The 26,700-nt window shown below is 40.3% G+C and overlaps 1 protein-coding gene across 3 annotated transcripts in view; it reads left to right on the top strand.

The window, feature by feature from the left end:
* Positions 1-26,700, top strand: part of PLCE1 (phospholipase C epsilon 1) — a 244,293-nt gene that overhangs the window by 173,691 nt on the left and 43,902 nt on the right. For 2 of the 3 annotated variants that reach the window (XM_031652165.1, XM_031652164.1), the window contains 9 exons: positions 2,868-3,106; positions 5,980-6,041; positions 6,127-6,292; positions 9,275-9,382; positions 10,411-10,527; positions 12,180-12,338; positions 18,446-18,575; positions 22,439-22,560; positions 23,476-23,593. In XM_031652165.1, the coding sequence (XP_031508025.1) occupies positions 2,868-3,106; positions 5,980-6,041; positions 6,127-6,292; positions 9,275-9,382; positions 10,411-10,527; positions 12,180-12,338; positions 18,446-18,575; positions 22,439-22,560; positions 23,476-23,593 (1,221 nt within the window). Of the gene's footprint in view, positions 1-2,867; positions 3,107-5,979; positions 6,042-6,126; positions 6,293-9,274; positions 9,383-10,410; positions 10,528-12,179; positions 12,339-18,445; positions 18,576-21,447; positions 21,490-22,438; positions 22,561-23,475; positions 23,594-26,700 lie in introns of all 3 variants that reach the window. The other variant, XM_031652163.1, reaches the window with a different exon arrangement.

Genomic DNA, 26,700 nt, shown 5'->3' with positions numbered 1-26,700 from the left:
TGCCCAGCCAACACTTAGAGAATTATTTTAAGGTGTCATGGGAGCAGGTGCTACTGGCATTTTGAGCAAAGAAATTCATCATTGTGTGGTTCTGCCCATGTATTTCAGGATATTTAACCAATAAAGCCCTCCAGTCATTCTGACAACCAAAAACCCTTTCCCGACTACATTAGTCCATTTTCACGCTGCTGATAAAGACATACCCGAGACTGAGTCATTTATAAGGAAAAAGAGGTTTAATGGACTCACAGTTCCACGTGGCTGGGGAGGCCTCACAATCATGGAAGAAGATGAAAGGCATGTCTCACATGGCAGCAGACAAGATAACTTGTGCAGGAAAAACTCCCCTTTATAAAACCATCATATCTCATGAGACTTATTTGCTATCACGAGAACATTTTCGCATGGGAAAGACCTGCCCCCATGATTCAGCTGCCTCCCACCAGGTCCCTTCCACAACACAGAATTGTGGGAGCTACAATTCAAAATGAGCTTTGGATGGGTACACAGCCAAACCATATCACTGACCATTTCCAAATGTCTGCTAAGTATGTGGTGTGTGTCACAGTGGAGAACCCCCAGTCTCTTTCCTACCTACAGACAGATGTGTATTCAATCTCAGGGCAGTAGTCTCCTGCCCTTTGACAAGGAGAGTCTTTAGTGCCTTCCACAGGGTACTTTTGTCTGAATGATTGTCCAGGATATATTTCCTACTGTGTAAACCAGAATGTGTCATTCTTCTATCCCATTCACCACCACCACCATTACTATCACCACCCATGCATTTTTCTAACCACCCATGCATTTTCAGCCTATCATTTTCCTCCTCTGTTCTTCCTGGAAACCATAAACACAAATAGAAAAAACAAAAACCTTTCCTCTTTTATGCAGTTGCTTCATAATTATTTGTAAGTTTATGTTGTCCTTGAGCTGAGACTATTAACTATTGTTCAGCTTTAGTCGTAAAATCTCCATAACCATGAATTAGTCAAGTAGTTACATTTTTCAAAAATTATTAGACTTTATTTTTTGTTTTATTATTTTTGTTTTCATTTTATTTATCATTTTCATGTATTTTTTATTATTTAAAAATGTTATTTTAAAATGTTATTTTAAAATAATGTAATTTTTTGTAGAGACAGGGTCTTGCTCTGTTGACCAGGCTGCTCTCAAACTCCTAGCCTAAAGCAATCCTCCTGCCTCAGTTTCCCAAAGTGCAGGGATCTTAGGCATGAGCCTCCATGCCCAGTCTAGACTTTATTTTTAGAGCAATTTTAGGTTTATGGGAAAATGAGTGGAAAGTACAGAGTTTCAATATACTCTCTTCTGCTTTCCCACACGGACTTTCTTCTGTTAGTAATATCTGGCATTAGTGTGGTATATTTGTTACAATGAGTTAATATTGATACATTATGATGAACTGAAGTTACATTAGGATTCACTCTTTGTGTTGTGCATTCTATGGGTTTTGACAAATGTGTAATGACATGCATCCACCATTACAGTATCATACAGGATAGTTTCACTGCCCTGAAAGTTCTTTGTGCTCCACTTTTCCATCCCCCCACATCCTCCCTCCAAGTCCCTGGCAACCACTGCTCTTTTTATTATCTCCATAGTTTTGCCTTTTCCAGAATATCATATGGTTGGAATCACACAGTACATAGTGTTTTCAGGCTGGCATCTTTCACTTAGCAATATGCATTTAAGTTTCCTTCCTCCATGGCTTTTTGTAGCTTGGTAGCCCATTTCTTTTTACCCTGGATAATATTCCATTTTGTGGAGGTACTACAGTTTGTTTGTCCATTCACCTACTGAGGTATATCTTGGTTTCTTCCAAGTTTTAGCAATTATGAATAAAGCTGCTATAAACATTTGTATTCAGGTTTTTGTGTGGGCTTAAGTTTTTCCATCATTTGGGTAAATACCTAAGAGTGCAATTGCTGGATCATATGGTAAGCCTATGTTTAGCTCCATAAGAAACTGCCAGACTGTCTTCCAAAGTGGCTAAAATTAAAATGGCCATACCAAAGTTGGTGTGAATGTGAAGCAATTGGAACATTGCAGGTGGGAATGTAAAATGGTACAACCACTTTGGAAGATAGTGTGGCAGTTTCTTACTAAGCTAAACATAGTCTTTCCATGTGACCAGCAATTACACTACTTGGTATTTACCCAAACAAGTTGAAAATTTATATTCACACAAAAATCTGCACACAAATGCTTATAGTTACACTTCTAAATTACAGTAAAACTGTAATTTTAAGGGTGTGTCTTCAATCTCTACGAACATAAAAATGTGCAAGTAGTTACTCCCTAAAACCAAAGCCTGAATTTGGCCTGAAGTCCCCAACTGAACCTTCTTCTTTTCCTTTTTTTTTTGAGACAGACTCTTACCCTGTTGCCCAGGCTAGAGTGCAGTGGTGTAATCTCGGCTCACTGCAACTGCCGCCTCCCGGGTTCAAGCAATTCTCGTGCCTCAGCCTCCCGAGTGGCTGGGACTGCAGGTGCACACCACCATGCCTGGCTAATTTTTGTATTTCTAGTAGAGACAAGGATTCACCATGTTGGCCAGGCTGGTCTCAAGCTCCAGACCTCAGGTGATCCACCTGCCTCAGCCTCCCAAAGTGCTGGGATTACGGTCATGAACCACCGTGCCCAGCCCTTAGTTACCTTTATTTATTCATTGATTTGTTTTTTATTCCTATCACTATGTGAATCCAGGAATAAACACTTCTTTGATGGCTTATTTAGGTACATTAGTAAAGAGCTTCTCCATTTTAATAACTCCACACCATTATCTCCAAAATAAACTTTGCACAAGATGCTGGCTATCTTGTCTGTGTACTGTGGTGATTCTGTTTCAGATCTGTTGACCAGAAATGTCTCAGATTTGGGGTTGTTCATCAAGAGTAAACAGCAGCTATCGGACAACCAGAGGCAGATATCTGATGCCATTGCTGCTGCAAGCATCGTGACAAATGGCACTGGGATTGAGAGCACATCTCTGGGCATTTTCGGGGTGGGCATACTTCAGCTCAACGATTTCCTCGTGAATTGTCAAGGAGAACACTGCACTTATGATGAAATCCTCAGCATCATCCAGGTTCGTGCCTGTTTTGTGTGTGCATGTGTGTGTGATGCCTCTGCCATTCTAATAATTTGCTGCTAAATGTTTACTCTTTCTATACTTCTTTCCAAAGCCTTTAAATCTGGGACAGAAATAGAGTTTTGCTTTTTCTGTTTTTTTGAGATGGAGTCTCGCTCTGTTGCCTGGCTGAAGTGCAGCGGTGCGATCTTGGCTTACTACAACCTCCACCTCCCAGGTTCAAGCAATTCTCCTGCCTCAGCCTCCTGAGTAGCTGGGACTACAGGTGCATGCCACCATGCCCAGCTAATTTTTGTATTTTTAGTAGAGATGGGGTTTCACCATGTTGGCCGGGATGGTCTCAATCTCTTAACCTCGTGATCTGCCCACCTTGGCCTCCCAAAGTGCTGGGATTACAGTTGTGAGCCACTGCGCCCGACCTTTTTTGTTTTGTTTTTTTAACAAAATACCAAGTATGGGCTGGGTTTCATGGCTCACGCCTGTAATCCCAGCACTCTGGGAGGCTGAGGTCAGTGGATCACTTGAGGCCAGGAGTTCAAGACCAGTCTGGCCAACATGATGAAACTCCATCTCTACTAAACATACAAAAATCAGCCAGGACCGCGCGTGGTGGCTCACACCTTTAATACTAGCACTTTGAGAGGCTGAGGCAGGTGGCTCACCTGAGATCAGGAGTTCAAGACCAGTCTGGCCAACATGGTGAAACCGCATCTCTACTAAAAATACAAAAATTAGCCAGGTGTGGTGGTGCATGCCTGTAATCCCAGCTACCCGGGAGAGTGGAGCAGGAGAATCACTGGAACACGAGGCGGAGATTGCAGTGAGCTGAGATCACACCACTGCACTTCAGCCTTGGCAACAGAGCGAGACCCCGTCTAAAAAAAAAAAAAAACAATCAGCCAGGCATGGTGGTCCATGCCTATAATCCCAGCTACTTGGGAGGCTGAGACACGAGAATCACTTGAGCCCCGGAGGCAGAGGTTGCAGTGAGCTGAGATGGCACCACTGCACACCAGTCTGGGTAACAGAGCAAAACCCTGTCTCAAAAAACAAACAAAAAACAAGTATGTAAGTGTTCTTTAACATATAATTAACATAGGTTCCAGGCTTTCTCTAACTCAGTAACTATTATAAGGAGTCGGTACATAATTTTTTCTTGTTATTCTAGAACATGCAACAGATTTAGTCTAAGTTTTCAACCTCATTAGTCATTAAATGAATATGTACTAGTTCCTACTATGCTGGCTCAGTTTTAGGAGGTGGGAATATAGCAGACAATAAGGTAAAAATTCTGGCCCTCAATGCCGCTTACATTCTAGTGGGTGAGGCAGACAACAAAGATACGATGTAATTTCAGGTAATAATGGGGTAGGGGAAAAACTGAGTCAAGTGAGGAAATAGAATGATACAGGAGGAGGGCTGAGGAGAGTAAGCAAAGGCCACTTGGAAGAGGTGGCATTTGAACTGAGCCCTAAGTCAGTAACCGGTTTGAAGGTCTCAGGAAAGAGCATTCCCCACAGGGAGCCACAAGGTCAAAGACCAAGACAGCAGCAAGCTGGGGGTTTATGAGGAACCACAAAAAGCTGGTGTACTGTGAGCTGCACAAGCCAGGCAGAGAATGGCAGGCATGGTGTCAGACAGATGTACAAGGGCCCAGTCATCCAGGCCTTTTAGAGCATGATAAGGAGGTTGGCTTTAGTCCATGTGAAATGGGATACCACTGAAATTTTTGAGCAGGGGAGTAACATGATTTGATTTTTTTTTTTTTTTTTTTGAAGGCAGCCCCGCTCGTCCCCCCAGCCAGGTGGAGGGCAGTGGCACGATCTTGGCTCACTGCAACCTCTGCCTCCCAGGTTCAAACAATTCTCCTGCCTCAGCCTCCCAAGTAGTTGGGATTACAGGCACGCACCACCATGCCCAGCTAATTTTTGCATTTTTACTAGAGATGGGATTTCACCATGTTGGCCAGGCTGATCTCGAACTCCTGACTTCATGATCTGCCCACCTCAGCCTCCCAAAGTGCTGGGATTATAGGCGCGAGCCAGCACGCCTGGCTGATTTACTTTTTTTGAGGTTACTCTGAGCCAGGCATGGTGGCACAAACCTGTAGTCCCAGCTACTCAGGAAGCTGAGGCAGAAGGATTGCCTGAGCCCGGAAGTTTGAGGCCATGCTGGGCAATATAGCAAGACCCTGTCTCTAAAAAAAAATTTTAAGTGGTTACTCTGGCCTTGTTATAAACTGTGCTGGTGAAGGAACAGACGCAGAGAGACTGCTTAGGAAGCTATCATAGTAACCAGCAATAGCTGGTGAAGGTTTACACTACAGGGTGTCAGCAGAGAGGAGTGGTGTGGCTCCATGCAACAAATGAGTCTAGGTTTCAGCCTCCCTTATCACCTGACTGGGTATCAGTGTATTAGTTGTTCAGCAGTTGGATTTGATCACTGAAAATGCTAAAATTGTGAGATTACTATCACACTGTTGAGTGCTCATTATAATATTACTAAATGCAGTCATGGCACTAAGTGCTCTATGTGAATCATCTCAGTTCACCTCTCACCAACTTTATGGTAACTGCTATTATTATCCCCATTTTCACCTGGATAAACTGATACACTTTGTTTTCATATAAATCAGCCTTGTTCTTTTCTCATTCTCTCCTTTTTTCTATTAAATAAATATGCTTAGTATAATAAATGTTTTCTTTTGGACTAAAAACCACTTCTTACCACTACATTACTAAATTAGTTCAAATATTTGGTTTAGATGTTTCCTGATGAAAACAGAACAGCTTTAAAAAATGATGTGGTAGTTTCTTTCCCCCTCTTAGTTTCCTTAACCTAAATAACACTTTTTTTTTATTCCCTTGCAGAAGTTTGAGCCTAACATCAGTATGTGTCATCAGGGACTAATGTCATTTGAAGGGTTTGCAAGGTAACTTTTAAAATATCTTTTGCCCATCTTTTAAGAGTAGTATGCATTTTTCCCATGCAGTCTTAAGAAAATTTGTTTCACCTAGGTTTCTGATGGATAAAGAAAATTTTGCCTCAAAAAACGATGAGTCACAGGAGAACATTAAAGAACTGCAGCTACCCCTCTCATACTATTACATCGAATCATCGCACAATACCTACCTCACGGGCCATCAGCTCAAAGGAGAATCCTCGGTAGAACTCTACAGCCAGGTACAGGGAATGCCACTTGGAATGTGGTTTTTATTAAGCCTAATTATTTACTTAACCCCCAAAGTCACAAAAGCCTGGCCCCAGACTCCTTTGAAGAGCTTATAGAGTAAGCTGTTCCGTGTCAAATGTGAGGAACCACGATGTGTGGGAAACTGGCTGTACTACAGCAGTCGTCTTCTTTACTTCTTTTGTTTTGTTTTGTTTTCCCCCGTCTATACTTAACCTTTATTCTAGGCCAAAATGAAAGTGTTTGTTTGAGACTCATAGCTTTTAGATCCTAGTTAGTCTGACCTACTCCCACTAAAATTAGATTTTCCCATGGGAAAATTATCTAATCGGTTCTCTAACTGCTAAATAATATATTGTAGTGGGAAAGCATAGTAGAAAATGCAACTTTCTATGTACTTATTCCCAAAATATTGTTTGTTTTGCTTTTCAGTTTGTTAAATAATCAATCTAGCCCTATGGTAACCAAAAAAAAAATTTTTTTTCAGAAAAAAATCTGCACAGACTGTAGGCACTGTCCCTACACATTAAATTCATGAGAATGGTCTTTGAAACTCAGTAGGCTCTCTAGACTGGAAAAAGTCCATCCTTTTTACCTAAACATCCAACTTGCAACGATCTGTGTGTCCATTGCCTCTCTGCTGTACCATCTGCAGCTTCCTCATCTATTCTGCCTTTTTTCTTAACTCTTTCAAGAAGGGTCAATTCGGTTGGAGCTAGGCAGGGAATATAAGTGTGTCATTGTGTGCGCACGTGGGTCCAGGTTTGAAAATCACAGGTGTATTGTTTACATAACCCCAGCAACAATGAGGTTTCTTTATTGTCCAGATTCGTGCAGATATTCCTCATAGCATGGGGCAATTTTTTTATCCCAAAGCTTGTGTAGCGGGAATAGATATTTTAAACTCTATTTTCTAAGGAACCTTTATTATGAATGAAGATGTGTCCTTAGCGTAGTGATTTTCAAAATAGGAGTTCTGTCATGGGGCCTCAGTCCCCGACAATGAGATGAGGAAGCCAGAGAGTAGGAGGGGTACCATCTGCCCCACTTCAGGTAATGTACTACTCTTCTACACACTTTACATATTGGCCCTCCATTTGCACACAGAAATGCCAAAGTTAAAAGAAGTTTGAAATCCATTATTCTATAGGAATGAAATTAAATATACATATAAATACAGCTACTTATATATATTTCATATACACACATACATAGGTATATACATACACATACATGTGTGTACATATATGTGTAAGTGCATATATGCATATCTATGTATATCTATGTACTTATATGTATGCACATTTATCCCAGGAAAATAAACAAGGACCAGTGTCCTGGCTTTAATCCCTACTTCATTCCTGTTTGACTTCAAACAGATTTTAAACCTCTTAACATCACACCCCAAGGAGAGACTATCACAGCTTCTGAGTAAGGCACAAGAACCCCTCAAATACACTCACAGATGGGATGAAACCTAGTATGCAGGTAGATCCCTCTTACTTCGTTTCTAACCCCTCTCCACTCTTCCTTGGCCCTTCCTAATTACCTTTTAACATTACTCCATGGGGCAGATGGGAAGTGAGAATAAGCCCTGTTCTTCTCATCTAGAATTTCCAGCCCAGGTTTTCCTCTTCTAGCCATATGTGGAGATCTAAGGTCACACAGACTTTGGTGAAGACCTTTAGTCCATCCATGCTGAAAAGCCACCTCATCTGTTGCCAGTTGCTGAACATTACTCCCGGTCTGGCAGGGGTGTCACAGAGATAAGCAGCTTGGTGTTCCAGCCACCATTTTACATAGCAATTTCCAGCCCAAGACACTGCCCCTCTAGATACTCTAGCTGCTGAAAGAAGCAGATAGCCTTGAGATTCTAAGCCACCCACTATGCTGTAAAATAGGAAGAATATAGCACATATCTCATACAAAACTGTGAAAATGAGAATCATTCCACTACCTGATCTTAGTTGCAGAAACTCTAGTGGCCACTAAGCCCCAGCAATGGATTGCTGTCACATAGACATAATTATGTGCATTCTAAAATCAGTGGGTAGGCACATTTACAGATCTATCAATTTATTGGCTTGGCTCACTATTCCAGTATGTAGTAATTTTTTAAGATGATGTACAGATAGATCTATGGAGGAAGAAGGTGCTTCAAGCAAACTTTACAGAGTTGCAACCCAAGCACATGTATTGAGCTCTGCTTCCCACTTCAGATCCAGGATAACAAATAGGTATCAACTCATCTGATTCTTTGGTAGTGTTTTCTGGAGCACTTTAATAAAGAGGTTGTGAGCTAACATATTAAAGCTTAAAGGACTAGTGTGCCTAGCTTGATTACTGATGTCTGCTGTGGATGTGGGAGAAAGGAACCATTTATGGATTATTTGCCGTCTCTGCTGTAGTTGCTATTCTGGAATTAGATAACCAGGCAAATCCTTAATAACTCTGCTTCTACTCTTCTTACATGTTATGCATTCACAGCAAAGATGTTTAATCGTGGTTTAATTTGGGTCTTAATGGAAGTGATTTTATCCTGATTGGCTTGCTGTAAATGTTTAGCCGGTTCATTAAGGACTCAGTGGCCTTATTTTCTCTGGGCTGTGGTATTAGCATTTTCACCTCCATTGGTGTCTATCCAGATAGAGCACTTGCCTGGCTCTTTAATTTGAAGATTTCAAGGGGCCAAAGTTGCTAGGAAAATGGCCATATGGTTTTGCTATCAAATTTTACTTTCCTTTAATATTCAGCTCTGGTAAACACTCTTTCTACCTTAATCTGTTCCCTTCCTTTCCCATTCCAGATTAATTGTGGCCTTTGGTGAAAATGCCGTGTTTGTTTTAGACCATGTGCCCTTCTGCTTTAGTCCTGAGTCTGAACACTGCCTGATATGTAGAACTACATGCTGGGTTTAGTTTGAGGCTTTATCTCTAGGTGCTCACCTGGGGTGGATTCACTCATTGATCACACAGGTCCTCTTGCAAGGCTGTCGAAGTGTAGAATTGGACTGCTGGGACGGAGACGATGGGATGCCCATCATTTATCATGGACATACACTGACAACCAAGATCCCCTTCAAGGTAATCCTTCATAACTTTCTTTAAATCAAATCACAAAGAGGCATTATCTTCATTTGTCTCCTTTTTTTTTTTTTTTTTTTTTTTTTTTTTTTTTTTTTTGAGACAGGGTCTCGATCTGTTATCCAGGCTGGAGTGCAGTGGTACCATCTTGGCTCACTGCAACCTCCGACTCCCAGGTTCAAGAGATTCTCCTGCCTCAGCCTCCCAAGTAGCTGGGATTACAAGCACATACCATCAAGCCCGGCCAATTTTTGTATTTCTAGTAGAGATGGGGTTTCACCATGTTGGCCAGGCTGGTCTCAAACTCCTGACCTCAAGTGATCCACCTGCCTCACCCTCCCAAAGTGCTGGGATTACAGGTGTGAGCCACTGCGCCTGGACTTCATTCTTCATTTAAATCAGTGACTTGACCAAATTACACCTTAGGTCAAGGGTCTTTATGCTGGGTCTAAATGAAGACTTCCCAAAAGTGTTTGCTGTATCATGTGGAATGTGCACATGTTCATTTTTCTGGAGTTAATCTAGAACTCTCATTAGACTCCCCATTCAACCAAAGTTAGTAACCATTACCTTACACTAGTTAGCATGTAATAATATTGTTGCAATTTATATATATATATAGCGTGTATATATATATACTCTATATATATGCACTGTATATATAATATATATATACACAATATATTGTATATATACTGTATATGTATTATATATACACAATATATTGTTTATATACTGTATATATACTCAGAGTATACATACACACAGAGAATATGTATATAGATTTGTTAAATTCAATATAATGATAGTTGTTCCTTATAGTATATGAACAATACTCACTATAAACAGTTTAATGTCTTTCTACAAAATAGCCTTATCCTCATTCTTCATTTGAAAATACAAAAACCACCTTTGGTCAGAGTGTGCTGCATGTAACAATTGAGATGCTTTCCGTGGCTATGAATACCCTGCTTTCTGACCACCTTGACTGATATCTGGACTCTAATGAGCTGTTTTGGCTCTCACAGGAAGTGGTTGAAGCCATTGATCGCAGTGCCTTCATCAACTCTGACCTGCCAATCATTATATCGATTGAGAACCACTGTTCATTGCCTCAGCAACGAAAAATGGCAGAAATTTTCAAGGTGAGCTCTTAATGAAAAGGCAGGACGGTATGTTGGCCCTTGTCTTGCAATTGTCATTGGGTTTTTTTGTTTTGTTTTGAAACAGAGTCTCGCTCTCTCACCCAGCCTGGAGTGCAGTGGCGCAGTCTCGGCTCGCTGCAACCTCTGCCTCTGAGGTTCAAGCGATTCTCCTGCCACAGCCTCCCAAGTAGCTGGGATTACTGGTGTGCACCCCCATGCCTGGCTAATTTTTGTATTTTTAGTAGAGATGAGGTTTCGCCATGTTGGCCAGGCTGCTGTGGAACTCCTGGCTTCAAGTGATCCACCCACCCTGGCCTCCCAAAGTGCTGGGATTATAGGCATGAGGCACTGCACCCAGCCATCATTAGGTTTTACATGAGGGCTTTGTGGACCATGCCTCAATTAGACCTTGGCCGTGAAGCATATAAAGTTAGGGTCCCACAAACCTGAGACATCTGGCTGTTCTCAGAGCCTGGGCCCTCTCTGGGATGGTCCCTCTTTTCAGCTGAGCTGTAGTGATATAAGCATTACTCTCTGGTCTCCTTACCCTTTCCAGAAAGCCTTAGGAGATTAGGATAGACCAACTCTCCAACACTTCGGTACCACAAGTCAGGGATGCCAGGATGTCATCTGTCAATTGTATGTGGAAAAGCTGAAAATATCTCAGGGCAAGTAAGTCAAATCTTGTAGAAGATCTTCTTATACCACAGTACAAAGATCCAAGTTAGCAAAGAGCTTAGACTGGCCAGAACAGTTGCTGTGTTAACAGTCAGCCCTTCCTTATATAGGGGATTGATAATGCACCCAGATTTAGGAGCAGATATTCCGTTATACTTCCCCCTTCCTCTAACAGTAGAGGCATTTGTGGAAATGTGGCTCTCAGTGGGAAGGAGGGGCACTAACAAAATGTCCCAAATATCAATGCCAACAAAACTAATTAACTTTTCATATTGTTCTGGCCTAAGCTTTGATTTTTTTTTTTTCCAACTAAAAAATAACTTGAAGCCAGGCCCAGTGGCTCACACCTGTAATCCTAGCGCTTTGGGAGGCCAAGGCGGGTGGATCGCCTGAGCTCAGGAGTTGGAGACCAGCCTGGGCAACAATGGAGTTGATATAAGCATTGTGTCTGCCTTCCCTCCACCCACTTCCTTGACAGACACACATTCTGCTTTGGAGATCCATGCCCAAAATCTTTGTGAGAATTGTGTCTGTGGTTCTTCACACTATGTGGGGGCAAATTCTACCTATGTCTTTCATCTTTGTCCCTACTCCCTACCCCCTCCAAAGTTTCTATCCTTTTGACTTGACTTCATCTGAAACTAACCTTATTCTACAAACAACAGCCTCTAACTGATTCTCTGTTTTCTTATTTAATACATCAGACCACAGAATATTTTCCTAAATAGTTAGAACTGACGCCAGCTGCAGAGTGGCCTCAACCTCTCCTCCTGTCCTTCTAATCACCTCCCTTCCTTTCAGTAAGAAACTATGAAGCGAGGGAGCAGGGGACAGCTTCTTTCGTCATTCCTCTTCCTAAGACTTTTTAAATAATTCAACCAATCTAAAATATCTACTATATTTATGAAGTGTACCTGTATTTATCAATTACAGATAAAAGGCATTGATTGTATGTTTTCCTTCATTCTTTTTAGACTGTGTTTGGAGAAAAGCTGGTGGCTAAATTCTTATTTGAGACTGATTTCTCAGATGATCCAATGCTTCCTTCACCTGACCAACTCAGAAGGAAAGTGCTTCTTAAAAACAAGAAACTAAAAGCCCATCAGACGCCAGTGGATATCTTAAAGCAAAAGGTACTCCCCTCTTGTTAAACTGGTTATGAAAAGGCAGTGTGCCTAGAACAAAGAAAAATAATCATTCTAACCTTTCAGATGACCTGCTCGTTTACTAGTTTTTCAAGACTGACTTTCCTTAGATGATAAATTTGATTTTGGGCTTTTCATTTCATAGACCAATAAATTCTCTCATCTCACTCACCCAAGATTTAATTTGTGGAATTGTTTCCACATAGGATATACCTCTGTTATTTAATTTATTCTGAGTAGGATGAAGTGTGACTGTTGTGCCTGAAACTGAGCTTTGGGGGTTGTCCATCCCATAATGACTGCTTTAGTCCCCTTTAGGGAGAGGCCTCTTAGGGGAGCCCTTGGCATGGAGCCTGTAGTAGAAGCCCATTAGCCATAGCCCTGTGATCCCAGCCTATCACTAGTTTGTGCTGCTTGGGCCCAGATCTCGGCAACAGAGATCTGGGTCCAAGCACAACAAACCCACCTGCGTAGGAGACCCTCAGCCCAAAGGTCTGTGAAAAACCTCATGTCCAGAACACAGAGTCTATTTACCAGGCTGCACCCACTTATCCCACAGGATGACAGCTGGCAAAACTATTTGTCCTACTTAGGAGGGCACTGTTGGTTCTAAAACATCACTTTGGAAACTAGCCCACTTGCTCTCAGGCTGACCTGTTTTTCAAAGAGTACAGGCACATAGATGCTAAACATACAGAAACCAATTTCTTTACAAACATCCGAACTTGCATACTCCCTTGAAGTGTTTTACTCTGAAGGTATACATGACCCAATTTGAAGATCACCCACGACTCTGGGCCAAAAGTTGCAAAATCAGCCACCTTCAGGGGCTAAGCAGGAAACATCAGTGTGAGGAGCCAGCTGGATACAGGACAGCTGGAAGTGGTGAGGACAGGAGTGGAGGGTGCACGCCCCATCAATGAACAGCTCTAATTCAATTATTTTTAAAACACTGCACCAGCCAAACCAGTCAGGTCTGGAGGTGAAGTCAGCCCCAAGGGCCACCAGTTGGAGACCTCCACTGGGTCGACATCCAGATCTGCACTTCCAAAGCTGCTCCAGGTGACCTGGCCTTTGCTTGAGTTTCAGAGGCCATGGCACCTATGCTGATGACCTTGTTACTAAGTTATTTAAATGTTAGCATGTATACTCTACCTGACCTTCCTCAAATGCCACATCAGTGACTGACCACCCAGCAGAAGAAAAAGCACTTCTAGAAAGAAAAACACTTTCTTCCAGAGCCCTGTTCATCTGTGCTGTTTTCTTTATCCAACAATTCCTGCCCGGTCCTCACTGCCAAGCAGATAAAGCTGCTAACCACACATACCACTATGGTCTTCAAGATAAATGTGAATGTCTTTACCTTTTCCATTCTGTGCACAGTCATTTGCAGTTACTTATAAGGCTTTCATTTCACTAATGAACAGAAGTCTTTTTTATGTTGAGCCCAAATCTTCCTTCCTGTTCCTCCTTCTCATTGGCCCTCCCTCTTCTCTCTGCAGCTGTACAGACTAATTTTATATTTAGAAAGCTATCATGTGTTTCCCCACCAGCTTTTCTTCTCCAAGCTAAAAATTCTTGTTGTGCCAACTGTTCCTGACAGGATATGTTTGCTAAGACTCTTTACTTACCATTAAGAATATCGTAGATATTCTTAAATTTGTGGATATTCTTGAATTTGTCAATCTTAAAATGCAATTTCCAGAACTAAGTCAGTATTCTAGGTAGTATATTACAGCACAAGATCAGTGAAACCATCACCTCCCCTAATTTGAACTTTAAACCTTTGTTAATGCAGCCTCAGACTGTCTTCCTTTCAAAAATTCTTGGCCAGCCGCTGTGGCTCGCCCCTGTAATTCCAACACTTTGAGAGGCCAGGGGAGGTGGATTGCTTGAATCTAGGAGTTCAGGACCAGCCTGGGCAACATATCACATCCCCATCTCTACAAAAAATATAAAAATTAGCCGAGCATGGTGGCATGTGCCTGTATTCCCAGCTACTGGAGAGGCTGAGGCAGGAGGATCACCTGAGCCTGGGAGGCCAAGGCTGCAATGAGCCATGATTGTGCCACTGCATACAAGTCTGGGCCACAGAGTGAGACCCTGACTCAAAAAAAAAAAAAAAAAAAAGATTTAGCACACCCCGGGCTCATGTTGAGCTTGTAGAAAACAAAATCATTCGATTATTTTCATATAGACTGTTCTTATGCCCAGTGTTCCCGTTTTTCCAGATTAACAATGAATTTTAACCTTTTGTATATGGGAGCCTCGTATTTATTTTTGCTCTTCTTGGTTTCGGTATATTATTACATCCTACAAGGTTCTTTGTGTATTTTGTTTCTGTCATCTGGTACATTTATTAGCAATTTCTCAAACTGTGTCTTCATCCCAAGTTGCCCTTGAGTCAGCCAGCCACGTGAGAGGCCCGTGCCCTTCTTAAAGAACCCCCCTGGCATTTGATGATTGTTGCTCTTGTCTGGTGCTCTCCTCTCTGGTAGCCCACATTTCCCAGAGGGTGCTTCAACGTCTTTATTGATTTCTTTATTTATAAAATAGAAAACTGAAGCCTGGCCACTTGTGTGACTTTCTCAAGGCCAACCAGCTCACAGCAGTAGAGCTTAGTCTTGGTCTTTAGAGAAGCCCTTTTCAAAGGTGATACAGAAGTCAGAATACTTTAATAAGAATAGTTGCTGGAGCACTTTGAAAAACAGATTCTAAAGTCACGAATCTGACTAAGTCAGAATTGCCAGAAGAAAGGCCTGCTCATCTGTTTATAAAAAAATAATTCCTTAAGTCACCATGGTGTCTGCAGAAAAAATAATAGCAATAATAATTCTTATTATCCTGAAAGTTTGAGAAACACGATTTATCTGCTATTTTTCCCACAAAGTGAATTATCTTATCCAAAAAAGCTAAGGAGGTTACTGTGCAGTAAATTTGTTCTTAGTAGATCCATTTTAACTCTTGCAAATCACCTCTTTATTTTCTAAGTTCTCACAAACCAAGTGATTAATACCCCATCATGAAATTTTGTCAACTATCACCTTGACACTGCCCACAGTATAATGTCCACAACTTACTTGTTCCTCATTTTGGACAAATGGGACAACATAATCCCTATTTCCAGTTTTCTAAGACTGCGACCTTTCATGATGACTTCCCAGGGGATACCAGCAATGATTCCACAGTCGTATGTGTAAGGCCTTTCTGTTTTCTGGTAGATCATGGGTCTAGACCTAGTGATCTGACCTCAAATAAACCAGGTGAATGCCCAGAGTTCCATGGGCTCCGACCTACCCCCTAACATAGAAGGCCTGTGTCATTTCCATATAAAGAACACACCCTCAGCAAGGATGGATTGACTCAGCAGGATTTCTGAAGCCCTCCACCTGCCTCTGGCTTGTACTGAGATGCATCCTGAGGTCTCCTAACTATACCCCACCATGATCCTCCAGGATTCTGACATTGCTCTCCTGAATTTGAACCAAAAAAACTCAAACAGTTCACCCTAGATGACAGGCACTGTGGCTAGGTACTGGGGAAACAGAGAATTGTAAGACATTGCTCCTGCTTAGCCCTATGAGGGCCAGTCTCCTCATCTGACCCATACCTCCAACCCCAACCTATATCCGAGTTACTTTTATTCAGGGGCTGAGGTCCCATTTTTCTACCCTAGAATAAGTAGGATACTGTGTAGAAGGGTCCCAGCTATTGGCTGTTCATTGGGCTACCTCTCCCGTGCTTCTCCTTGAGCATCTCAGGGGCCTGGGCACTCTACTTTCAGACACTGCTATTCGTGGTTCTTTGAGCGGTGTCCTTCTCCCATACAGTACTCACGCTTCCCTGCCAGTGGGTCTGTCCAGCCCTTGGCCTCATCATTCCCATGACTTGGCGCTACCTTGAGTGCTCACTAAGTCAAGGCCCTTCTCTTATCAGCGATAAAGAGACCTGCATTTGTGGCTCACTTGTGCCTACAACAGATTTCCCAAAGTTTTGAAGAACACTAATCCTATGAGAGACTCTGAGAAGAGAAAGACGGGGGAAAAGAAATTCCCTGGTTAAGTAAGCATGGAAAATGTTTATTTGAGACTGATTTCACTGGAGATCTTTGAAGATGCACTGGAGATCTTTGAAGACTCGTGATGCCCTTTAGCGTATTAAATGAAGGCTGTGTGAAACCCTGTAGTAGGAATGTGTTCAGGTTTGGTTAAGCTGCTGTTTCCAGGCATTCAATGTATTTTGCAGTTCCTGTAATTGTCAGTTTTTCCATAACACCTAATAATACCCACAGAACTCCATAAAACCCACTTTGAGAAATCTCAGCCTAGACAATATCCAGTTATCTGGAATGGACTGCTTTGTAATACATTTCATATGGATATGGACACAGCCTAAATTGTATCTTCCTTATGTATACATATTCATTATAAAGGTAATATACCCACATTTCAAAAATTTAGGGACTAGAGAATTATTTTAAAACATACATAATTCCAGGGTCAAACACAACTATATTACACAAGTTCTTAACCTTGGTAATATCCACAAATGGAATTTAGGGAGTCTATAAATATAAATGGAAAAAAATACATCTTTATGTTCACTAACCTCTAGCTGAAATTTAGCATTTCCTCTGATTATAAATGTGGGAATAAACTACAGTAATATAGGCAATACCTATTGTCACCAATCGAAATGGCAACTTTTTCATTATACTTCACAGTTGTCGCTAATATCTCCAAGAATTATTTATGCTCAATTTATATTTTCAAAAATGTTACTTAAACTACTACTATGCTTTCTACTGTGTTAATAAAAAAACACATATATTCTAATAGCACAAATTTGTTCCTATAACATGTGATCACTGTATTCAACAGTATTTCCTTTGTAACCGTTTCATTTTATACATTTAAAACATCATTCCGAGAAGGGATCCTATCTCACCAGACAACCAGAGAAGTCTGTGACACAAAAACAAGTGAAGAACCCCTGCCGTATTAACATTTAATATCTAGCACTTTATGACTGTCATTTTATATAATTGCACTTTAAATACATAAAACAAAGAATACAGAATTATGTGTATATTTATGTAGTATATATATTTACATGAATAGCTATTTTCTGTATGCACACACATACATTATATAGAGTATATGTTAACACACATGTATGCACACATATGCAGAATTGTATATGTGTGCATATACAATATTCTATATATTCAATGCATAAATATTGAATAAAAGAATTTGTTGAACAAAAGAATTTGTTCAATTTCTTTGTTCAATAAATATATAACAATTATTTTTTCATGTCTTTCTCTCCAGCAGACAACCACTGCTTACTGACCCCGTTCCTCTATTGTTGAACTTCTAGGTTGTTTCCTGCATTTAGTTCATGCAAGTAACATTTCCTATATTTCAGATGATTTTCTTAAGCTAGGTTGGTTCCCAGACCTGTACTGATGCTTATCACTTCACAGTAATTCCAGTAAACGTGGAGTATGTGACCTCCCTGGCTGTACACATCAAGTTTCCTAAAGTTTCTAGGCCTGTTTTGTTAATCTGATTTATGGTTCAGAAAGCCTTTTGAAAAAAATTTTATTTAAACCAACAACAATTCTTTTGGCCTCTTTGTCCATAGGGATTCTAACATTGTTCTCAAGGTCAGGGGCCTGTAGATATTAGTTTAAGAAGGGGAAAAAATGGTTTCTTAACAGAGACATACTTTTGAAAAACTGATGGGTGACTCACTTCTTCAGTCATTTGGGATTGGTGCTGGTTCTCCAAATCACCAAAACTTTCTCTTGGAGGGGTTGTCCCGGGAACCTGGCTAGCTGAGCACCGCACACGGTCTTCTGGAGATTGTGTATAAAAGCTCCAGGACTCTTCCTGCAGGAATGCTGAAGTTCACCCAAGTGTTGACATTGTGTTTCAAGTGAATCTAGATGTTTTTCCTCCTCTCCCAAATGTATCAAAATAGGTTAAGCTACTTTTAATGATTGTGTTAAACATCAGGGGTAGTTTTGAAGGTTATAAATGAATTCAGTAGCTTGGCATCTGCAGTTTACAATTATTGCTATTTTACAGGCTCATCAGTTAGCATCTATGCAAGCACAGGCTTATAATGGTGGGAATGCCAACCCCCCACCTGCCAATAATGAGGAAGAGGAAGATGAGGAGGACGAATATGATTATGACTATGAATCCCTTTCTGATGGTAAGAGAAACAGATCCCTCTGCTGTGCACAGGAAAATTCTTGGATGGTTTTCCACATTTTTCTTTCTAAAATAAGTCTAGAGCTCCAAAGACCAATACTACAGATGGTTGTAATACTGTACAGGAGTTTCTGAATTCAGTCACTTAGCAAGGACTGAGGAAGGAAGGGGATTCTGTTAGCCACCACTTAAGAAGAGGCAGGTGGGGAAGTTACAGGGAGTCATTCCTATGACAAGTTTCTAGAGGAAGAGATGGAATTGCAGCAGAGAAACTCTATTTTCACCCTTTAGCTTCTAGTGTGTCTGGTACTTTTGGCGGGAATCGTAGACTGAGGCTGCATCCTTTCTCCTGCACCATCAGCAGGGGGCAGCATCACGGCTCTGTGCTCTCCGTTCCTTTCACACTCTTGCTCTGGCATTCTAGCAGGGAAAAGAAAGGAGCCTCATTTCCCCTCCCTCCCTGTTTTCGTACCACTAAGCCAACAAGATCTTTCCTTCTGGCCCAACCAAAGAGAAAAAACATGGGTAATACTAATGACACAATACAAAAAAGCTGCATGAATTGATGTTAACTACAGATTACTAGCGAAGCATTCTTCTCACATGAGAATTAGGTTTTCAGTGTGTTTCATTTGCGTTAAACATTTGTTAGAGATTGCAGAATGTTTACTCAGGTACCTTTGCTGATAGTAGACTGTTTCATTTTGGTGACGTCTGAAAGACAACAATATAATAATAAGAAAATGCCAAGGTTCCTATTTCTGTAAACATTATATAGTAGAATATATTGTTTCTATGTAGAATAATTGTTTTGCTAAATATGCAGATATGCCCAGACCAGAAACCATTTACCATTAAGTCGTCTCAAGCATTAAGACAACTGAGCCTCCTCCAAATATCTGCGCCTCAGCAGAAATTTGAATTGTCTCCAATCATAGTTCAGTTTTGTGAGCCTCCATCACTGGTTATGCTGCAGTGTCTGTCTGCCCCCAAATATAATACCAAACTACATCATTTAGTATTTGTCCTTAGTAATAGTTGATTGCTCCATACCACCAATTAAAAGCCAGTTTGCTACACCTGAAACCCCATGAGCTAATATGAGGGACATATCTCATCAGATAGTAAGAGAAAAAAAAATTAAAAGGAGTCAAGACAATTTCTCTGCAAAGTCATGGGAATGTGAATTTTTTTTATTAACATATTCTTCCCCATTACAGTTGCAGTAATGCCCCATAGAAGAACAAATTGATTCAGATATGAAATGAAAAGCACACTTAAGAAATCAACTAATCCAGATGTCATATGCCCCTATAAATAGTTAGTCCACTAGAAAACAAATTTTCTCTTTCATAAATTGCTCCTGTGGTTTTTCTGTACTTCTGAGAACAGGGAAGGAAAAGACTTTTTAGAAATTATTATACTGTAGATTTCACATAAAGAAATAACAAAAAATTATTATAGATGGTTTTGATTTGCAAATAACAAAATGAACAGGTAAGAGAAGGATTTTCTGATTTATTTTCATTTGGGACAGTAAAATTTAGTCCTATACCACTGAATTTCTAAGATAAGTTACATGCATTTTTAACAATCCACATATACAAAGGTGGGGTATCATTGGAAAAGGGACCACGCAAGGCTCTGTTCCAATAGACTGTGAGACCTGGGGCAATGTCTTCACCACTTTAGGCCTTAGTTGCCTCAGATACGTAATGAAAAGGTTCTGCGAAGTGTTTGGTGATGTTCTTCCTCTACTTCCAGCACTAACATCTATAATGTATGACCGCTTAAGCCCACTACCACTACATGAGTATTTCCCTCTTCACTGAAAGATCCCTCTGACTGGATGATTCTCAAACAGGCCTTGTAGTTATGCTGTGACTTATGCAGGCCTTGTAGTTCTGCTTGTTGAAGCTTGTCCAATTAAGGCTTCCATATGTGACTATTAAATGCCTTACTAGCCATATGCCTTATTGTTGTGACCATCTCCACTTTCTCCAGCAGGGATAGAGAACAGAAATCTACCTGCTGTGGGAAGCACCATTACCAGCCTGTTAGGGGGCCTCAAAGGTTTCCTAGCTTCTTGTAATAATGTGTCCTTCTGAGAATCAGATGAGAGCTGTCACCTTTGAAAAATAAAACGTGCTCTCAAAATTCTGCACAACTGCAAGAGTTTCACAAGTTTCCTGAGACCCTCATAGGCATCCTAGATTAGGAACCCATCTCTAAAGTCAGGGTGCCCAGTTTATCTCTGTGGCATCTCTTCTCCTTGGTTTTCATGCCGATTAAATAAAGGAATTAATCTAACACCATTTGGGCTATAAAAATGAGATAATGCCTAGCCACAGAATTATTGCAAGTAAACCCTAAGGAAGTTGCAAACGAGAGTTATTTATTTGAGAAATTGTAACTCTGCCTTTTGGGTAATAAATTCTTAATACCTTTTCCCAACCTTGTCGTTTACCTTGTGTCTAGTTTTGAACATACACTGCAGACAAATTTGAATTTATGACTTAACATAGACATATTCTATGACAATGACAGCACAATTCCAAGAAATTAATCTGTTTCTGTACGTTTGAAATGAAGTCATATTGGGAATATTACAATAGTCAGTAACTGAAAATATGTAACATGAATGTGTCAGCCCTTGGCATGATTCACATTAGTAATGTTTACATTTCGTTTACTGCTAGTCCTTGCATCGTTCAACAGTCAAAATATTAAATCTATAGAGCATTTCTTGTTTCATTTATTTATAATCTAAGCTGCTGTTATTTGTGCTTTGCTTCATACCTTTGTTTAATTTATCTGGTGTTTGTCTTAATTTTCTCCTTCCTTTACCCCTTTCTGATTCTGTTTTTCTGTAGCAGATGTCCTTACTGCCTCCCCTGCTCCTAACGGTCAGGAAGGTAAATGCCATTTGAACGGGGCATTTTAACTGCATGGACGTCAGCATTCTGTTTCCAATTTCTTGGGCCCGGTTAGCATGACGTTGTGATACTTCCGTGAATACAAATGTAATGCAATGATTTATCTCATTTACTTCTTGTCAGCCTGCATGGCCCTGATTTGGTATAAGGTCCTTTTGGTCTAATCATTTGTGCTCTGATGATGCGATACTAAATCTTAGTGAGAAATTAGCTTTCTTGTTTTTCATTTTAAAAAGTCATCATCACGATACACCTCTAATACCCTTAGAGTCATTCCAAGTAGAAAAGCAAAAACAGAGCAAAATATAAGATTATATCTCATGATATGATATTTAGATATCTTTTATTTTCTGTTATGATTATCACTTAGTAAATTAATAACAATCATGAAAACTTTGCTTTTTAATTATAATTGTAAAAACTTTGCACTACACCCAATAATAAGTCTTTCCCCCCAGGTTTTGGCATTTCTCAAGGTAAAAGAAGTAAATAGCTTCATTTCAAAGTGATAGTGATTAAATCATGTATGTACCTTCTAGAAGTGCTTCAGCCACTAAATCCTTCCCAAACGTGTGTGCTGTCAGCTTCTTGACATGGGATATCTTCCATAATATTTGCATAGTTCCAATCATCTGTATGAAAATTGGCATCTTCATTTAGATTATGTCAATATGCCAGATTATTTTGAATCATTTAAATTATAAGCGACAAAAACTACTGGTAAATAAATCAATTAAATTGAAAATAACTGCATCAACCCAATTTTTACAGTTAGGCTTCAAGCCATCATTTTGTTAACATACTCTATAGTTAGAGCCTTATTCTTATAGATAAGTACAAGTATCTGGATGTCCTCACATGATGCACATGTAGCTCTTAAGTGAAGCATTGGGTTCTTTTTCACTGAAGCCTGCTAACTTATTTTCAGACAACATTCTGGAAGACAGACCTGAAAATAAATCATGTAATGACAAGCTTCAGTTTGAGTATAGTGAAGAAATCCCCAAGAGGATAAAGAAGGCAGATAACTCTGCTTGCAACAAAGGAAAGGTGGGTGAATGGTTTCTGTTAAATGACACTTGGACCATGTGGTACTCTTGTCAGTTTCAGATGGGATCCACTTCCTCCCTATCCCTCCCTTTCACCTTTCCCCTCACTTTCCCGTAGATGCCAAAGTTCACTTGGTGGTATTAAGAGACACCCACCTTCCATTTATGGAAAGTTAGTCATTGATTCATCCAGCCAGTACCTACTGATGGTGTATGTGTGGCAGGTACTGAAGCGGCACAGGAGGTGGTTTAGTGATGGAGGCAGACATGTCAACTTTGCTGAAGATTAGTGCATAGAGCAGTGATTATACTGTGTTATCAGAGAATCAAGGACAGGCTCTAAGGGAATATGAGGTTTGAGAAGGAAGATTTGGCTAAACAGACAAAAACAGAACATTCAGGCCAAGAGGACAGCCAGGTATGTCCAGGGAGTTGCAAGAAGTGTTAAAGGCATTTGGGATGACCAAGAAGATAAACAGGGGCCAGATAGCAGAGGAATGACACTGAGAATAGAAAGATAAATGTGATACCCAGATCCTACCCTCAAGTGCCTCACGGTTTATAGATTCTGAGCAAATCTTTAGATGCAGTTGCAGTGACATTGTTGGACAATGGAATTATATGTCAAAAATTTGAGCCACAGAAGATACATAGTCAGTCCTCTATTTAACAAAGATTTATTGACCATTCCACATGTAAGACAGTGGACCATGCACTGAGGGATGAATTAGACTCACTTCCTGCCCTCAGAAAGCTTTTACTCTAGGAAAGCTGTTGAGACATGTGTATGGACAATTACCATTCAAGGGGAAATACAGTAATAACACCAGAGGAGGACAGATAAAAGAGCTTTGGGAACTCAGAGGTGAGTGGCATATACCTTCCATGTAAAATGGTATCATTTTTCCCTTACCAGGTTTATGATATGGAACTGGGAGAAGAATTTTATCTTGATCAGAATAAAAAGGAAAGCAGACAGATTGCACCAGAGCTTTCTGACCTTGTAATCTATTGTCAAGCAGTAAAATTTCCAGGTAAGATAAGGCAATATCATCTATAACATTTAAAGATACCAAATGTTAAAAATATGCCATTTATTTAATTGGCATTGTGAGCACTCTCAAAATAACTAAATTGTGTTGCTGAAATCATTGTTATAATACCTCCTAAATATCTTTATTATTATAATTTGCCTTGATGCTCATGAAGAAAAATACCATAAAATATTCATTTTCCAGGTCACACAATGTCTTTTTATAATAGTTAATAATTATAAAAATAATAATACTCATAATTTCTCATTGCTAAAATATTAAATACTAAAGTACTAGGATTTGTGCTGTTTACATACATCTCCTTTACTGTTCATAATGATTCTACAAGGTAGGCAGTATTACCTCCATTTTAAAATAAAGTCTGAGAGAGATGAAGTAATTTGCCCCAAATTTCAGAGTATATCAGCCAAGATTCTTTGGTTTGAAAGTGGCAAAGGGAACTTTATTGACTCATGTACTTAAAAATGAAGACACACAGGTTTCAGGTAATGCTTAACCAAGGCACATGCTTTCTCTCTCCTCATTTCTCATTCCTCCTCCATCATGTTGGCTTTCTCGCCTTTATTCCCTTCTGGTTGCAAGACGACTACAGCAGGCTAGCACTACATGCTTCTAGTTTCAGCTTCAGTGTAAGAGTCTCTTCCAGAACTTCCCGCAGAAGTGTCATTGTTTCTCATTGGGTCCTTTACCCAAGCCTTAACCAATCACTGTCGCCAGGGGGATGCAGTGCTCTGATAGTCTGGAGCCCATGTCACATGCTCCACTCTGAACTGGGTAGCAAGTCCCCACCCAAACCACAAGGACCAAGGATGGGGTTGAAGTGGAAGAAGAGATTTCCCCCAACTGACCGTTTTTAGAAATACAGTGGACTTAGGCTGATGAACCACTTTCCAAAAACAGTGTCCTTTTCAATTAATGAATGGTACACCTATGGCTCTGAAGCCTATCTGTCTCCAAAGTCCTGCCCTTACCTGTTATACTGCCTGGCTTCTCTTGTTTCCAGCTGTTTTCAATGAGCATACTCAATTATGTGTCCCACAAATGGGGCACCAGGGGGTGGAAGACAAACAAGAAAGTCCATAAGTACATGGAACTCAGAAAAATTCATCTCCTCATACTAGGAAAAAGGATCCTCTGGAATAAAATTTCTGAGAACAGAAAAGTGGCTGAGATAGGAGGATCAGTCTAAATGTTAGTAAACAGGGTATATAGACTTGCCCTCATCTTTTCAAGATGGGCTGAACTCAGGTCCCTCCCAGAGCATTTCTTAAGCACCCGGTCTCACACTGTGCCTGACAAATGGGCCAGAGGCATTGGGCTATTTAAAAGTTACGTAAACTGGGTGTGGTGGTGTGGGCCTGTAGTCCCAGCTAACAGGGAGGCTGAGCAGGAGAAATGCTTGAGTCTAGGAGTTCAAGTCCAGCCTGGGCAACACATATAGCAAGATCTCGTCTCTAAACAATAATAATAATTAAATTTTTAAAATCACAGTTAGGTAATAGTGAGTGACCTTTTCACACACCAGAGTGAAAAACGTCATATTATTTAATGATATAAAAAATCATATATGTCATGATATTAAAATCATTTTAATTGTAAGTTTTCTCCTATAAACTGTTTTTAGACTGTTGGCAGCTGCTACTGCTTGTCTGCTAGTAAATCCTGTTGAGGAGGATATGAATCAATAAGTAGCCAGCAAAGATTTCAAAGAAATGCAGGAACCTGGTCATTTAAGTTTAATTTCACAGACCATGACCTCGTGCATATAAGTACAATATTACCATTATTTGCAACTGGCAAAAATCTTTTTCTGATGGAGTAAAACCCTTTACCCGTCAAAGAGCCTGGAGGCTGGCACGTCCTTCATTGCAGGAACAAGGATGAGCGCCACTCTGTTCAAGAATCATACCCACTGCAGCTCTTATTCTTTATAAATGCAGCGAATGCCACACTCGGACCCTTCCACTGGCTTTGTCTGTTCTTCTCAAGCGCTGAGTAAATAAGGAGCACAGATTCCCAAAGATATTTGAAGTCAGTGTGGAAGACAAAGTCTCTGTGCCAGTAGAGAATCGTGGAAGGACCAAGAGGTCATTTGGTAGAGCTTCTAAGCATGTGGTTGTTCGGCTTATTTTAAAAATTCCAAGTATGTTATTTTTTAAAAGTGTTCATATAGTGTACATTTCTTCATAGGTATAGTGTATTTTCGTTTTCTTTAGAAAAATGAAATTTTTTACATTTTTTCCCCAATTTTATTTCCTGTCTCAAAATAGCTAAATTGGATTGCCAGAATTATTGTTATAATACCTTCTAAATATTTCTTGTTATAATCATGTGTTTGATGCACATGAGGAAAATAAATTGCTCATGTTGCTATGCCATTCATTTTAATTTTGCTACATTATCAATTTCAGCATATGTCACCTTTCGTCATCCTAAGTCCCTTCTTACAAGCCATATGCAAAAAAAAAAAAAAAACCCTTCATTGCAATGAGGCACTCAACAATCATGTGGTATGAGTCCCACAGAAAGGAAGGAACTTTCCTACCATCAGAAGCTAGTTCAGTGGCAGGGCAAGAGCCAGATCTCCTGGCAGCTCCCAGGACTGCTCTTTGCACCACACTATGGAAGTAGTTGAGTTTTTTTGACCTGCTTTCTCTTAGGGTTTGTTTCTCAGTTGCATTTAGTACTTCTATTGTCCTGGGGTTTCTTTTCTCCTTCTAATAGGAAAAAAAAGAGGATATGGTATTTTTATTTTATGACCCCACCTACCTAGTTTCCAATATCTTCCCACAAGCTCCCCTGCATCCCCCGCTCTCCTCAGGGACCTAGCTACACTGCCGTCTTTCTAGTGCCAGGCCGTTGCTCAGAGTGTTCTCAACCTTGCCTGGCCTGCCTTCTCCCCTTGGCCCCGTTCCAAATTCCAAGGACGGGGTCCTTGTAAAGTATCTGAGACTCCTCAACTCATTGTGACATCTCCTTTCTGGAGCTCCTTCATTTATGGGTGTATTTTTGGGTACTTCCTAGATACGCAATTGTTCCACAGTTAGGAGTACAACCTTGTTCTTTTATTTTGAGTTTTTTTATTT

The sequence above is a fragment of the Papio anubis genome, chromosome 11 (assembly GCF_008728515.1).
Source record: "Papio anubis isolate 15944 chromosome 11, Panubis1.0, whole genome shotgun sequence".
Taxonomy (NCBI): Eukaryota; Metazoa; Chordata; class Mammalia; order Primates; family Cercopithecidae; genus Papio; species Papio anubis.
This window is presented reverse-complemented; position numbering and strand designations above follow the sequence as displayed.